The 16,552-nt window shown below is 42.9% G+C and overlaps 1 protein-coding gene across 4 annotated transcripts in view; it reads right to left on the bottom strand.

The window, feature by feature from the left end:
• MYO5C (myosin VC) overlaps positions 1-16,552 on the bottom strand; it is a 54,247-nt gene that overhangs the window by 35,288 nt on the left and 2,407 nt on the right. For 3 of the 4 annotated variants that reach the window (XM_079953137.1, XM_079953136.1, XM_079953139.1), the window contains exons 2-13: positions 14,994-15,104; positions 14,030-14,195; positions 13,792-13,936; positions 13,116-13,272; positions 10,046-10,189; positions 8,550-8,631; positions 8,219-8,326; positions 6,325-6,431; positions 3,788-4,053; positions 2,180-2,261; positions 1,428-1,568; positions 65-190 (exon numbers count right to left, since the gene is read on the bottom strand). In XM_079953137.1, coding sequence (XP_079809263.1) covers positions 65-190; positions 1,428-1,568; positions 2,180-2,261; positions 3,788-4,053; positions 6,325-6,431; positions 8,219-8,326; positions 8,550-8,631; positions 10,046-10,189; positions 13,116-13,272; positions 13,792-13,936; positions 14,030-14,195; positions 14,994-15,104 — 1,635 coding nt within the window. Of the gene's footprint in view, positions 1-64; positions 191-1,427; positions 1,569-2,179; positions 2,262-3,787; positions 4,054-6,324; positions 6,432-8,218; positions 8,327-8,549; positions 8,632-10,045; positions 10,190-13,115; positions 13,273-13,791; positions 13,937-14,029; positions 14,196-14,993; positions 15,105-16,552 lie in introns of those variants that run through there. The other variant, XM_079953138.1, reaches the window with a different exon arrangement.

Below are 16,552 nucleotides of genomic sequence, written 5' to 3'. Positions count from 1 at the left end.
ACTCTAAACATTATATCCAGACATGGGAAGGTTGCAACACCTGGGGGCAAGAGGAATGCCTTACCTTATCAGCAAAGTGCTGGATTATAAAAGAAGAGTTTGACATTCTTGGCTCTTCAAAGAGTGGATTCTTGTTTGCAAAATTGTTATATAACTTAAGGAGCCAATTTTCATCAGTTCCTTGAGGTAACTGCAAAAAAAAGTGAAACGCAATGTGCGAAATAACTTTCGCCAATTATTCAATTAACGGGGCTGCTGGTTTGCAAAAGTGGTTTCAAGCTGGGTGCCCCAGGAGCAGCACCCAAGCATCTTACTCTCTGAAATACGGTGGTAGCTTCCCAGAGGAAGAAGCTAAGCTCCACTGCTGCAGATGGTCAGCTTATCAGGTCAGCAGGGGTCACAGGATTTCACATTGTCCTACAAAACCTGTGACCGTTGGCTTGGCTTCTCAGTGTAAGCAACCTCAGGCACAGACTGAACCCTGAGATTGCCCACCCCTGAAAACTTCCTGAACTGCCTGCTACTTTCCCAATTCACTTCCAAACTTCTGGCCCTGACATGGCCTATAGGCTAGCCTGTGTATAGTACCTTATAGAGACCCTCCAAGTGTCCCTATTTTCCAAGGACAGTCCTGGATTTACAGAAGCCATCCTGGTTTCTAATTTGATCCCAGAATGTCCTGCTTATCCTTAGGACATCTATATTTTCATCAGAGAAATGTTGGAGGGTATGGAGTTATGCGACCCCTGAGCCAAGGAGATAAGTAACTACACAACCTTTAGAAGACACCGAAAAGCAGCACTGTGCAGTCATATCTTGGAAGTCAAACAGCTTAGTTCCTGGACGTTTTGGCTCCCAAACATCGCAAACCCAGAAGTGACTGTTCCGGTTTGTGAACTATTTTTGGAAGCCCAACATCCGACTGGGCTTCCGCTGCTTTCGATTGGTTTCAGGAGCTTCTCGCAGCCAATCAGAAGCTACGCTTTGGTTTTTGAACATTTTGGAAATCAAATGGACTTCCAGAATGGATTCTGTTCGACTTCAAAGGTACAACTGTATAGGGATGTTTTTTTAATGTTTCATTATGTTTTTATATATGCTGGAAGCCACCCAGAGTGGCTGGGGCAACCCAGGCAGGGTATAAATAATAAAATGATGATGATGATGATGATGATGGAATATGACATCCCTATTTTCATCAGAGAAATGTTGGAGGGTATGCCTTTTACTTGAGAGTATGCCAGCACAAGTATAAAGAGGCTTATTAAAAAGAAATATTTGAACTCTTTCTTACATTAATGAGACGTCTTGCCAACATGGCTGCATAAATGTTGCGTAAAGAGGAGAAAAGAAGAAAATAAAGCAAAGATGTAGGTCTACAGCAACTATACTGAGAACAGCAAAATAAAAACAGCATAAAAACTTACCAGGCACTCTTCATCCAGAAGCTCTAAAATGCCCATTTTAGCTTCAATAAGATCAATGACTGGTTGGTTGTCATAAAAGTCAATGAGCGTCCATGGGATATTTTCTTTCATATATTCTTCTTGTTCAAGTTTAAAGACATGCTAATAATGACATTGTCAGATACGGTCACAACAAAATCAGGGCAGCAAAGGAAAACTTGAGGATAGACTTTTATGTAACATGTTTGGTTCAGAAGCTGGAGCTGGTGCAGAACTCTGCAGACAGGTTGCTATCAGGCATTGGCTATTGACAACGTATAATACCTGTGTTGAAGGAGTTACCAAGCTATCTTCAAGAAAGATAGAGATTTTTAGATGCAAAACAAATGAACAAAATTACTTCATAAGGTTAATACAGTATGCAAATAAAAAATCAATAGCCATGGCAGAATGAGCCAATCTAGCGCATACTGGTTGGAAATTTCTTTATTGTAGACAAAAACCCTTAGAAAAGATGCACTGAGAATTATTAAGGTAGAAATTTTCTGTTAGTTCAAGAGCATCATGCTGGGCCACCTTGCGCTATAATGACAGCTGTTCAGAAATAGAAAACATGCTACATGTTTATTTGAGATGTTGCATATTAGATATAAGAAGATAACACATGACTGAAATAGAATTTCAAAATTTTCAAGTTCCTAGAAGTTACTCAAAAAGTAAACAGGTTGTTTTTCAAGAATTCCAATTACTAATATCCATAAGATATATCATACCAGGTTAAATTGCTGCTGCAGCTTTTCGTTGGCATAATTGATGCAAAACTGTTCAAAGCTGTTGATATCGAAAGTTTCAAATCTGAAATAAATGGTTGGAAATGTAATTATTAACCTTTATTTGATGAAGCCTTGGCCTGTGAGGGACTAATATCTGCTGCTTCCATGCCAGCAGATTCAGGTGGCAGTTTGAGCATTGGAGAACTACGGGAGAAACTTTTCTGAACTTTTGCTAGCAAATAGTGCACCATTGCCTATTTTAATTATATACTGCCTAAAGAACTTCAGTTATCAATAAGTCCTCCCAGCAAAGTATTCTAGCATCTCATTCCTCCACTCTACAAGAGATTGTTTCCAATCATTTGCTGAAATAACTGTATGTGATGACCTCTAGTCATCACATACAGCTCCCAAGTTAAAACAGTACAACGTATCATCAGAGATCTACAACCTCTCCTGGACAATGACAGTTCTCTTTCTCAAGCTGTGGGAGGAAGACCTTTCATTGCCTACAGACAGCCACCCAATCTTAAACAACTCCTAACCCACAATAATACTACAACCAGACTTAACACGGACACTGGCACCAGAGCCTGCAATAAACCCAGATGCCAACTTTGCTGCCACATACACCCGGACAACACCATTACTGGCCCCAACAACATCACACATACCATCTCGAGACTATTTAATTGCTCATCATCTAACATTGTGTATGCCATCAAATGCCAACAGTGTCCTTCAGCTCTCTATATTGGACAAACAGGCCAAACCTTACGCCAAAGAATAAACGGACATAAATCTGACATCAGGAACCACAAGACAGAGAAACCAGTAGGAGAACACGTCAATCTCCCAGGACATTCTATACAAGATCTCAAAGTAGCTGTTCTATTACAAAGGAATTTCAGAAATAGACTGGAAAGAGAAGCTGCTGAATTGCAACTTATTACCAAACTTAAAACCATGGAGAGACCTGGTCTGAACAAAGACATTGGATTCTTATCTCATTATACATGACAAAGCCATTTTTCACCTTCTCACCCCTTGCTTTTTCCTGTAATACCTATTGCAGGCGTTAAGAGTCGTCAACAGGCTCATCACAGCCATCTGCCAATCACCCAATCCCACCACCCTTCTGAGTAATACCCCTCCCCACCTTCTCACTATATAGAAGGGTCTGGTGACTTCTGTTTCAGTGTATCTGAAGAAGTGTGCATGCACACGAAAACTCATACCAAGAACTAACTTAGTTGGTCTTTAAGGTGCTACTGGTAGGAATTTTTTTATTTTGTTTTGCTGAAATAAGACAGAGTACAGTGGTACCTCGGGTTACATACGTTTCAGGTTACATACGCTTCAGGTTACAGACTCCGCTAACTCAGAAATACTGCTTCAGGTTAAGAACTTTACTTCAGGGTGAGAACAGAAATCATGCTCTGGCAGTGGAGCAGCAGCAGAAGGCCCCATTAGCTAAAGTGGTGCTTCAGGTTAAGAACAGTTTCAGGTTAAGAACGGCCTCCGGAACGAATTAAGTACTTAACCCAAGGTACCACTGTATTAAATAAACATGCAGTTTTCACTCCCTCTCAGAAATAAACATCTTACCCATAGATGTCCAAAACACCAATAAAAGTGTGCTGTTTGCCAGAAAACTCCAGTGCCTTGTTAATTCGTTCCACGATGAAATCAAAAAGGTGGGCATAAATCTTTTTTGCCAAAGCATCACGGGCATTAAGGGCTTGGAGTTTTGTCATGGGTTTCACCACAGTTTCAGAGGTGGTGACAATTTTTCTGTGGCACAGCCACCGTGCCACTTTGTCGCTTTCTAAATCCAGTAGGTCACAGAATATGTGGAGATGTTTGTCATCCAGCTTTGAGAAAGAAGAAAGAAATCAATAATCAACAACCAGGGTTTCAATAATAAGGTAGTCATGCTTCAGAATGCTGCATACTTTAATAATAGTCATATGACAACATCCAAGCTGGGGGTGGGGGGTGGGGAGGAGGAGGACAGGAAAGCAATGAAATTTCCACATCAGATATCTAAACCCAGTGGTTGCTGGTGCCTAATGAGAATCTGGTAGGGCAGAAGACAGGGAGGCCAACACTAGGTGGAGCCAGAGCCAATAACAGGCAGAGTTGTCTAATTCTAGTACAGTCCCCATCCTCCTCCCTGCTAAATACTATAAAGGCAACACTGAGAATAAGGCGGAAGAAGTGGACAAGTAGTGCCACACACTGGGTAAGAAAACAGGCAGCTGGGGATTGGCTGAGGTTGGTGGGTCAGTGCCCCATTTGCCCTAATGGACCAGCCTCCACTGCCTAAATCAGGCATAGGCAAGCTCTGGCCCTCCAGATGTTTGGGACTACAATTCCCATCATCCCTAGCTAACAGGACCAGTGGTCAGGGATGATGGGAATTGTAGTCCCAAACATCTGGAGGGCCAGAGCTTGCCTATGCCTGGCCTAAATCCTCACATTTTATTAAGTCCAGAACCTAGTGTTATTTTAATGAGGAGTAATATAACACACCCATAGAATTGGTTAGAGAAGTGCACATTGCAATGTTATCAGCATATGTGATAAATAAAACTAAACATTACAAAGGGGGTTTACAGGAAGGATTAGAAACCAGGAAGAGGAGGTCTTTAATAAAGAATGGGGGAAGTTTATAATTTATTTGAAAAGCTATTGTAAACAACTACATACGTTGGTAGGATTGACATAAAATTTGTAGTAAAAATTTGAACTATGGATTGACAAAGGATTTATAAAAATAGAGTTGTAATAGAGATGCAGAGGGGGAAATCATTACATTAATATCCACAATGGGGGGTGGAGGGAAGTCAGAAGGGATTATATTTTTATGTTTTTAATTCATTCGTTTATGTAAAATAGAAAATGCAAAAATAAGATTTATTAAAAAATAAACACTACAAAAGTGGTACGGGAATTTGACAAGAGTATGTATCATCTCTGTATTCTCTGTGACACATTGCCATCAATGTAGGCAGGCGGGGAATCTAAAGTTTCCTCAGTCACATGAAATTTTACATTTGCCGGCAACATAGCTACAAATTTCCACGCAATTGTATCAAGACATTCCAACGCATATTTTAAAAGACCAGAATTAAAACTACATTATTTGTTTCAGTCCCTGACGGAAGCAGAAGCAGAACCCAAGAAGAGCCCCATTTCGCAATCCACTGCAATGTCAAGAGGTCCCAGGGTTTACTAGATTTGAAACCTGGAAATCATTCAGTTCCATATACTATTTCCGGTGCCAGAACTCACCCCCGTAGCATGCAAGGCTTGGCCTGAAAGCATCTTTAAGGGGGCAATTTGCTCCCCACTGAGAAACTGAAAAGGATTATGAAAAGGAGGGCACACAGAGGATGCATGAACAAGAAGAACTTTAATACAAGGCTTGCAGCACAGAACTGAAAGTGCAGTGCCTTCTTGTATGGCAAACCAGGAAAGCCAATGCGCTACACAACACAAAGCATTGTGGTGTAAGAGACACTGAAATGTCGATTTTGGCTATGAAGAACCCAGGTCCAAAACCTAACTGAGCTATGAATAGTACCGTATTTTTCGCTCTATAAGACACACTTTTTCCCTTCTAAGAAGTAAGGGGAAATGTGTGTGCGTCTTATGGAGCGAATGCAGGCTGCGCGGCTAAGCCAGAACAGGGAGAGGGGGTGCTGTGCAGCGCTCCGTCTCGCTGTTCTAGCCTTGGGGTTAGTGGCACAAAGCCTCTGTAGGGCAGCGGGGTGCCTTCACGCAAAGCTAGACCAGCTATCCCAGCGGCTATCCCAGAAGCCAGAACAGCAAGAGGCTATCCCAGAAGCCAGATCCCTCTTGTTGTTCTGGCTTCTGGGATTCAGAATCCCCCCCCCCTTATTTCCTCCCCCCAAAAAAACTAGGTGCGTCCTATCATCTGCTGCGTCCTATAGCGCGAAAAATACGGTAACTCGATTGGCTTTGAGGGTTGCATCCTCAAAGAAGGAAATGTGCAGCAAGACTAAAGTGCAGCATGATTATGCGTGTGCCCTAGCTAAATGGGAAAAACACGGCAAGGGCTTCTTCCATTGTTCACCAAGGGAAAATAAGTCCCAAAATATTTTGCTGGCAATTCTTACACTAACAGAAGATCTTTCATCACCAACAGGAGCTATTTGCACATTGCCTAAGTGCAGAATGGCTGCCAATATTTTAAAAACGTCCATCTGGAAATCTTCCTTCAAACCTAAAAGGAAAACAAATAAATCTCGATTCAACATTACACAGCCAAGAACAGGAGGAAGAAATGCAGGCATTAGGTGTTGCAAGTTACAGTACATAAATTAGAAGTAACTCTCCCTTTCATGCATTTATTTTAGCATAGGGCCATGCTTTAAGTCCTATTTAATTCAGAACTAGTTACATCAGGGTGAAAGCATACGTTTATTATACCACCCAAACTAAGAGTCAGCTCTATCTCTGCCTCTGGTCCCAGGAGTCTTCAGAACTCCTGGTGGTCTCTTGTTCTCAGAGAGCTGAACTTGCTCACAGTTCTTTTGTCCCCTTCAATTGAGGGACTCCACAATTAATTTTATATAGGTAAAGGGACCCCTGACCATTAGATCCAGTCGTGGCCAACTCTGGGGTTGCGGCGCTCATCTCACTTTATTGGCCAAGGGAGCTGGTATACAGCTTCCGGATCATGTGGCCAGCATGACTAAGCAGAGCAGCGCACGGAAACACCGTTTACCTTCCCGCCGGAGTGGTACCTATTTATCTACTTGCACTTTGATGTGCTTTCAAACTGCTAGCTTGGCAGGAGCAGGGACCGAGCAAAGGGAGCTCACCCCGTTGCAGGGATTCGAACCGCCGACCTTCTGATTAGCAAGTACTAGGCTCTGTGGTTTAACCCACAGCGCCACCCGTGTCCCTAATTTTATATACAATTAGTTTTATATACAATGTTTTCTCTCCTGCACAGTTCTCCGCCTGACTTGCCTTGTACAGTGTCCTCTCCTTCCTTTGGCATCCTTCTCTCTCTTTCTGGCTTATCACTAGAGATAACAACTCCAGACCCTTCTGTCCGATTACTCTTCCTGTTCCCCCTCCTTATTGCCCTTGCAGCCCAAATTCATATTGCAACTTGCCTCGTTTCCCTCTCCCTCCTCTTTCTTTTCTGCCAAATCTCTCCACTTGGCACCCAAACTACTCATTTCATTGCCTGCATATCTCTGCTGTGGCTCCAGACCCCTCCTCCTCTGCCTACCAGAGCCCAGAATAAGCACTCTCAGGTGCTGCCTTTTGATCTCTCAAAGGACACTCTCAATATCCTTCTCAAAACACCAGTTCTGGCTCCCACTCCTCAGCCAGGTGTCAGCTCTACTGCCAAGTCAAGCAGGGAGTGGCAGCATCAATTGGAATCCTTTTGCAACCGTGTTTCTCAGTGTGAACGCAGGGACATAGAAGAGCATTTCCAGGAAGAAGCTAGGGGAGGTTTACCTAGTTTTGAGGGCCAGGAGAAAAGCTAGCAGTCTTGATTTTCAGGAGTGAATTGGTTGACGAGGGATGCTCCCCTTTCCCAGCCACCCATTCTTCCATGCAAATGTCCCCCTCTCTACATTAATATTACAGTGGTACCTCGGGTTACAGACGCTTCAGGTTACAGACACTTCAGGTAACAGACTCCGCTAACCCAGAAATAGTACCTCAGGTTAAGAACTTTGCTTCTGGATGAGAACATAAATTGCGCAGCAGTGGCGCAGTGGCAGTGGGAGGCCCCATTAGCTAAAGTGGTGCTTCAGGTTAAGAACAGTTTCAGGTTAAGAATGGACCACCGGAACGAATTAAGTTCTTAACCCGAGGTACCACTGCACAAGTAATTCTGCCCTATGATACGGTTGCCATTTTTAAGAAGTAAATTAGGAACATGGTTATACTGTAACGTCTAATCAGTAGTTATTCTCAGAACGGTAATCCCAATGAATTTTCCATCGTTATAATTTTGCTACTTTATCAAAGGCAAAGTTTATCTACCTAGCAGGGTGAATGTCTTCTGAGTCTCCATCATGTTGGCATAGTCATTCACTCCTTCAATCACAGTGTTTCCACCCATGTTAGTATAATTAAATTCTTCGGGGCTTGCTGCAGGCGAAAAGCAAAACATAGTGACATTATATATTGGATATTAAGTTGAGAGACTTCTGTGAATAGGTCATCAGTGATCACTGCATCAGTCAATGATGCAACAAAAGTCCTTTAGTAAGATTAACTTATTTATTTATTTATTTATTTAATAAAATGTATATACTGCTTGGTTGTTTAACTGTGTTAAAATGCAACGATGAAAATATGAAATAAGACATACCCAGTTTAAGGTGCTCAAATTCTGGTCTCCGAGCTGATGCACATAACTGATAAAATATATGGTAATTTCTTTCATTCTCCGACTGTCAATGAAAGTAAACAAGATGATAAAATGAGAAACGAAGAAAAATTATTTATTTTGTAGAAGGAGATGCAGCTGCCGCAGCTTCTCGCCTGCATGGGCACTTGACTAACATAACAATATTGACTCTTAATCTCAGGGTCCCAGGTTCATTACCCCATGTTGGGCCAAATATTCCTACATTGAAGGGGCTTGGACTAGATCAGTGATTCCCAACCTTGGGTCTCCAGCTGCTTTTGGACTACAACTCCCATCATCCCTAGCTAGCAGTACCAGTGGTCAGGGATGGTGGGAAATGTAATCCAAAAACAGCTAGAGACCAAAGGTTGGGAAACACTGAACTAGATGACCTTTGTGGTCCCGTCCAACTCTACAATTCTGCGATTCTGTGAGTCATATCAGAGAAAGGTTTTTCCTCTCATTTTGGGAATCAAGAAAGCCTCACAGCTCACCAGCCCTCGTGACTGATTGCAGAATTGGCACTGGGGGTAGCATGTTGATCACAGCTCTAGGAAAATTAAATCCCAGAGATGGTGGCAACTTGTAAATTTCAATGCAGCAGTTTTAGCTTATTACTGAGTGCACATCTCCAAATCAGACAATGCTGAATACCGCTTGCCAAAACTGTTGCTCTCATAATTGCCTCAAGTTAAAAACTGACAAGAGCTGGCAACTATAATAATGATGTCTCCAGGAAGCACTAATTGAAAAATTGCTCACAGAAACCCAGAAGAAGTTTCCTCTAAACCTCCTTTTTAGGAAATCAGCTTGCAGAAATAGCTTATTTAGTTACCTGAAAAGTTAGCTTTACTTTTACCCTATACCTGAAAAGACCCTGCAGTTAAGGAACACAAGAATTCACTGCTCCAGAACTTGGGACAGTTTGGAGATACCAGCCCAGAGATCTAAGTGACAGGACATACTAATGAGAAGATTAATATGTGGAGCACTGGCTTGCATTCAACATCAGTCCTGTTCAGAGAAGGCCCATTAACATTAATGAACATGACCATCTTTAGGTTCATTAATTTCAAGTTTTCTCTTAGTAGATCTAGCATTGGATACAACCCATTATCTGTATTTTATTCATTATTTATTTAGAGTACTTATATCCATAATGTGAGTGGCACTCCAAGCGGTTTACAAAAAAAACCCAAACACTTAAAACTATTGCAGGAACAGGAACTACACATTATGTCCATATAGAATCAGGATTATTTACGCAGATGTCTAGCCCTCAGCCTTCTATTCCCCGGTGTCATGCCAGGCAACAGCTCCCACCAAGACCCTCAGAGATTTTTAAAAAATGGGGCTGAGCAGCTGGATCTTTCTAAGTCCACAACAGAATCCATTTTGCCTTGATGGCAGTCTGTTAGCAAAGATAAAATGCAATTCCACTGGCGAATTTTACTTACCTGGAAGACAACTCTGGATTTCTCAAGCAGGTATGTTCTCATATTTGCACCAATGATCTGGTACCTCCTATCAAAACTGATTTCTGTGTATTTTCCAAAGCGGCTGCTGTTGTCATTGCGTGTGGTTTTAGCATTACCGACAGCCTATGAAATGGAGAATCATTTCAATGCACATACATCTATTTGTTAGCACGTTACCGATTTTATAAGTTGGCCGCTTATAAATGCTCTTATAAATAAATGAAATATTTACAACACAATGATTTGGGGAATTGTTTTCAGACTTGGTCAGAATTTATCTATGTGTGAGCTGGGTGCTGTACAGTGGTACCTTGGGTTAAGTACTTAATTCCTTCCGGCGGTCCGTTCTTAATCTGAAACTGTTCTTAACCTGAAGCACCACTTTAGCTAATGGGGCTTTCTGCTGCTGCTGCCCAATTTCTGTTCTCATCCTGAAGCAAAGTTCTTAACCCGAGGTACTATTTCTGGGTTAGTGGAGTCTGTAACCTGAAGCATATGTAACCCAAGGTACCACTGTATAATGGTGCCCGATGGTATTCCTACTGAAGAACAATCCTGCTGAAAATAACATACAAATGCTTTCGAACTGCTAGGTTGACAGGAGCTGGGACAGAGCAATGGGAGCTCACACCATTGTGGGGATTCGAACCACCAACCTTCTGATCGGCAAGCCCAAGAGGCTCAGTGGTTTAGACCACAGCGCCACCTGCATCCCTGGTAAGAATGGTGCCCAATGTTATTCCTACTGAAGAACAGACTGCTGAAAATAACGTACACGATTAACTTAAGCCCGTTAATTTCAATGGATTATATCCAACAGGTCTCTTCTGCTAGCTGGCAGGTGGTTTTTAGTGTTACACAACACTGCTGGTGGAAACTCGTTGCACAATGGATTGTGAATAGGACCTTGTTCTCTTCCAAGTAATAATGTGTAGCAGAGCAGTGGTGGGGAGAGTCTTGTTCAGGTAAGGTAAAGGTAAAGGTACCCCTGCCCGTACGGGCCAGTCTTGACAGACTCTGGGGTTGTGCGCCCATCTCACTTAAGAGGCCAGGGGCCAGCGCTGTCCGGAGACACTTCCGGGTCACGTGGCCAGCGTGACATCGCTGCTCTGGCGAGCCAGAGCCGCACACGGAAACGCCGTTTACCTTCCCGCTGGTAAGCGGTCCCTATTTATCTACTTGCACCCGGAGGTGCTTTCGAACTGCTAGGTTGGCAGGCGCTGGGACCGAGCAGCGGGAGCGCACCCCGCCGCAGGGATTCGAACCGCCGACCTTTCGATCGGCAAGTCCTAGGCGCTGAGGCTTTAACCCACAGCGCCACCTGCGTCCCCTTTCTTGTTCAGGTAGAGAGGTGCAAAAACACATGTGAGGCTTTGGGCTGCTCCTCATGACATCTTCTGCAGCACACCAGGGTCAAGAGGCCTCACTGAGTCAAAAGAGATCCATTTACCAATGGATTAATTTCAGATGTTTGCAGTGGCGTAGCGTGGGTTGTCAGTACCCGGGGCAAGGCAAGTAATTTGCGCCCCCTAACCCTACCCCTAACCCTAACCCCCAGATGTTGCGGCCGGTGCGGCCGGCCCCCCCTGCACCTCCCACGCTACGCCACTGGATGTTTGGCAGAAGTGATTTATTTTTTAAAAATCCGTTTTGAATAAGACATGGAAGGATGCCTATCCATTCCAGTCCCTGCAAGGTTAAACCTTCTTGTTCACTTCTCCCAGCAGTAAAAGGTGGGAGACAGGAGGAAAGCATGTGAGCAAGCATGAGCTGTAGAACCACTTCCTATGGACCTCACATATACGCCAGGCAAGTGCCTCACCTACTGGGTTAGAGTCTACAACCACCAGTGCCATTTCGCTAGCTTGCAATGCCAATACAGCAACATTCCTCTCCTGCCTTTTTCTCCAAGGAGATCAAGCTTAATCCCCACAATAACCCTGTGAGCTAGGTTGCACAAAGAGGAAATGACTGGCCCAAGACCATCCAGTGAGCTTCATAGCTGAGTGGGGATTTGAACCCTGGTCTCCCAGGTCCTAACCTAGACAGCATCTTAAAAAGTAGAGACATCACCTTGCCAACAAAGGTCCGTATAGTTAAAGCTATGGTTTTCCCAGTAGTGATGTATGGAAGTGAGAGCTGGACCATAAAGAAGGCTGATCGCTGAAGAATTGATGCTTTTGAATTATGGTGCTGGAGGAGACTCTTGAGAGTCCCATGGACTGCAAGAAGATCAAACCGATCCATTCTGAAGGAAATCAGACCTGAGTGCTCACTGGAAGGACAGATTGTGAAGCTGAGGCTCCAGTACTTTGGCCACCTCATGAGAAGAGAAGACGCCCTGGAGAAGACCCTGATGTTGGGAAAGATGGAGGGCACAAGGAGAAGGAGACGACAGAGGACGAGATGGTTGGACAGTGTTCTCGAAGCTACCAGCATGAGTTTGACCAAACTGCGGGAGGCAGTGGAAGAAAGGAGTGCCTGGCGTGCTCTGCTCCATGGAGTCACGAAGAGTCGGACACGACTAAACGACTAAATGACAACAACAACTCCCAGGCCCTAGTCCAACACTCTAACCACTTCACCACACTGACTCATTTAGTCGGTTTGATCCAGCAGGCTCTTCTTGTGTTCTTACGATTGCTGCTTTGGTGCAGCGATCATTACACCCAATCCGGTGTTTTTTTCCCCATTTTCCACAGTAGATCGTGGAATTGCCTAACTGTTATTTATCCATGCCTACAAGAGGAAGCTTTACTGCAACAACTAAGATAGGAAATAAACTTTGTGAACATTTGGCAGTTAAGAAAATCAAGTGTGACAACAGAATAACCTGCGCAGATTAAACAGCAAACATGTGCAGTTCAGTCAACAAAACCAGATCTGGGATGCCAAAGAACTGTTAGCTGTAACTATTTTAGGTATTTCATAGGTTTTCAAAATCAGAAGGTCAAACATGATAATTTCTGCTGCAGGTACTCAAATATTAGAATGAGATGATTCAATAAATATGCAATTTCATCCCTTTACAGAGCCATCCATAATTTACCTCTGTTATCGGATTTGATGCCAGGACTTTATCCTCTACTTGCGTGTTGCTGCTAGATCTACTGACAGTAGCAAAGTATCGCATAGCATATTTAGCTGAAACTGTTTTCCCAGCTCCTGATTCTCCACTGACTATAACAGACTGATTCTTGTTGTTCCTAAAGCAAGGAGAAAATGCATTATCAAATAAAATTACTATTTTTTAATGTAAAAAAATCATGTATGTCTCTACAGATGATACGATCTGCTTTATTTAGGTATCCCGACTTTGTGATCTGGTGCGTGAAGCCATTTTCCGCTGTTGGCACCTGATTCCTCCAGGAACTTTGTAGCTGCTTAGAGAGTATTCACAGCAATCTCTGAACAGTTTTTCAGGGGATCCCTCATGAATCAATGAAGCCCCTTGTTTGATTATTATTATTTTATTTCTAAGAAACTTACCTACATGGGTCCAAAGTTTTTGAAAAGGTCAGGCATGTAGCAACATTTTACAAACGGAAGCGACAGGTTTTTAATCAGAGGTTTTAAAGAAGGGCTGGCTGGTCTGTGGTCCTCCAGATGTTATTTGATTCCATCAGCCCTGGCTAGCATGCCCAATGGTTAGGAAGATGAGAGCTGGAGTCCAAGAACATCTGGAGGGCCACAGCTTAACATACTATAAACTCCCCAGAACCTACCTTGCCATTTGTTTGTAAGCTTCTTCTGCCACAGCAAATATATGTGGATCCATATCCCCCATATTCTGACCACTATAGGCATGGATAATGGCATCTCCATATATCGGCAGCTGCTTGTAGGGGTTCATTGCAACCAAAATTATCCCTGCATGGGGGAAAAAAACACCAGATAGAAATAAGAGTTGCATCACACATGCTTCGTATATGAGAAATGTGGAGAGCGTGAACGTTCGCTTACCGCTGTAGGTATAAATCAGCTTGGACTCGACAAAGCGAACTTTCAGATTGTGTAGGACGGCAGGTTCATGAAGATAGCTAAGTGCGGTGAGGTCATTTTCACCGACAAGTATGTCTGGATTTCGCAAAGGAGGTAAAGCTCTGGGATCAACTGGATATTTCAATTCCTGATGGTAAATGGGAGAGGTGAAGACACAGAAAGCTAGCATGTTACATGAGCCTAAGGATGTAAGCAGGCATCATTCTCTGTTCTGCCCTGTATTCCTCACATGCAGCAATGCTTCTTGTCCACTGAAGTTCATCTTCTGCCAAAACCTATATTATTTGTCTTGCACTGTGGTGAAATGTTGGAACTTACATAATTTATGTAGTTAATTACATAATTTGCTCTTTTATGCGCTGCTGGCTGACCAGACATGGACTGCAGCCAATGCCCAGCCAGCTGGCCTCTGATTGGCCCAATTGAAGCCAGCGCCTGGGTGGGGAATCCCTGTGCCTTGATTATGCCAGCTGGGGAATTTCCCTAACAGCCAGCAGAACACATGGGCCTTCACTTCTGGGAATGATGGACAGAGGCAAGGTCTGAAACCGCTACCCACCTGGGAAGGGCTGAGTGGCCATTCAGCTATTCCATTCATTTCAATGGGGGTGGGGTGGGGGGAAACCTGGTCTATTCACAGGCTAAAAGTAACAGCGGAATATGCTAGTTACATTTGCTGGATTTATTTCTGTTCTGGACATGGGACAAATAAGCAATTCCCACTCCCGCTTCTGTTTTCGAGTCCCACCTTTAGATGGTAATATAGCCCAGACACCAGATTAGCATGTGAGTAAAAACCAAGGTGAATCTATCAGACACAAAGCGAGACCAGATGGAAAATCCAGCAGGTCAATGTTTATGTGTCAACATGCATGCAAGTATCGTACACCACAGTACTGCTAATAACATAACGTATTTCGCTCACCGTGCCATCTTCTAGTTGCAGATGAAGTAGGTCTTCTCCATTTTTATAGTTTCTTGTGATTTCAGCAGATTGCCAGACTTCTTCAGGATCAGGAATCCAAACTCTGTTATACTGTAATAATAAAACAAAAACAATTCACTGTAATAAGTAGCACTTCTTTCTTTCTTTCTTTCTTTCTTTCTTTCTTTCTTTCTTTTTTTTTCTTTTTTTGGCTAGCAATGGTTTTATTTAGTTTTTAAAATATATTGTCATCACCATATAATAAAATATGCAAGCAAACAATTCAGATATAGCATATCCCCGTCCCCATAAAAAAACTCAAACGTCAATACATCAGTAACCTTGATTCTAAAGGGAAATATCTTCCAAAGCTGCAAAGGTTAGAAAGGTGCAAAAATTGTATAGACCTTTTTGCAAGGTGTTCAGAGAATGTTGTTTTTCTACTACTAACTATGGGCATGATCTAGTCAAAGTTGAGCACTTCAAATCCAATTTATTTAGACAGAAGAGAGTTACACATCTTCTGGTCTTCTGTTAAAGTCATTGGAAGACGTAGCTTGCTTGGACCAGGCACAGAGAAACTTAAAACAGTTTATTTCTAAATTTGTGAACGCAGTTGCTGCAATTTCCAGTGCAAGAAATAAACCTGTTAAGTTCAAATATCCCTACTTATTCAGCTGCTAAAACTGAATAATTGTGCAGACTCAGATCCATTGTTTTGGGAAACATGACTTCTTATACAGGGAATTCAAGAGAAGTAATAGTACCGCTCTATTCTGCCTTGGACAGACCACACCTAAAATATTGTGTCCAGTTCTGGATGCCACAATTTAAAAAGGATATTGAGTGCAGAGGAGGGCAACCAAGATGATCAAGGGTCTGGAAACCAAGTCTTATGAGAAACAGTTGAGGGAGTTGGGGTATGTTTAGACCCGCTTTTGGCTGAGCCATCAGGTGTAGGGCAGGTGGGTGTGGCTGGGCCAAAATGGTCTCACAAGCCAAAAGCGGAGGTCTGGCAGGCCTAATTAAGAGGTCTAAGAGGTGCAGAGCAAGGCATTCTGTACTGGAATTTGCTAAGATCAAATTCCTCAGTGCTATGCCAGCCAAAAATGTTGCTGCCTACCTGTGGCCAACACTGAAATAAGCAAGAATTATTTCTCCCCCACCGCCCCCCGGAGCCTCTGCTGGAGTGGGGCAATCAAACTAAGAGTATGCGTGCGTGTGTCCCCTGCATGTTAAATATGTACGCATACACATTTTGTCACATGATTCTTATATCTAAATATTCTAACTAGATCTAATCATTAAAAAGTCTATTCCAGGTACCTCCATTGGTAAATGTAATGAGCCATCTATCTACATGCCAGTGAACCCTGCCTTACAAGTCAACATGGAGTTTACTTTCCTGTTGAGTTACACCCAACCTCCTCCTTCCTCTGCTGAAGAATTCTCTTGAGCCACTCAGGAAAAATAATGAAAACAAATGAATAAAAAAAAATGTAGATTTGGACCTGCACTGGCACATAATAAAAGCATGTTTGCAAGAGAAACCGGAGAAC

The sequence above is a fragment of the Podarcis cretensis genome (assembly GCF_951804945.1).
Source record: "Podarcis cretensis genome assembly, chromosome: 14".
NCBI lineage: Eukaryota > Metazoa > Chordata > Lepidosauria > Squamata > Lacertidae > Podarcis > Podarcis cretensis.
Note: the sequence above shows the minus strand (reverse complement) of the source record. Positions and strands in the feature narration are given on the sequence as shown.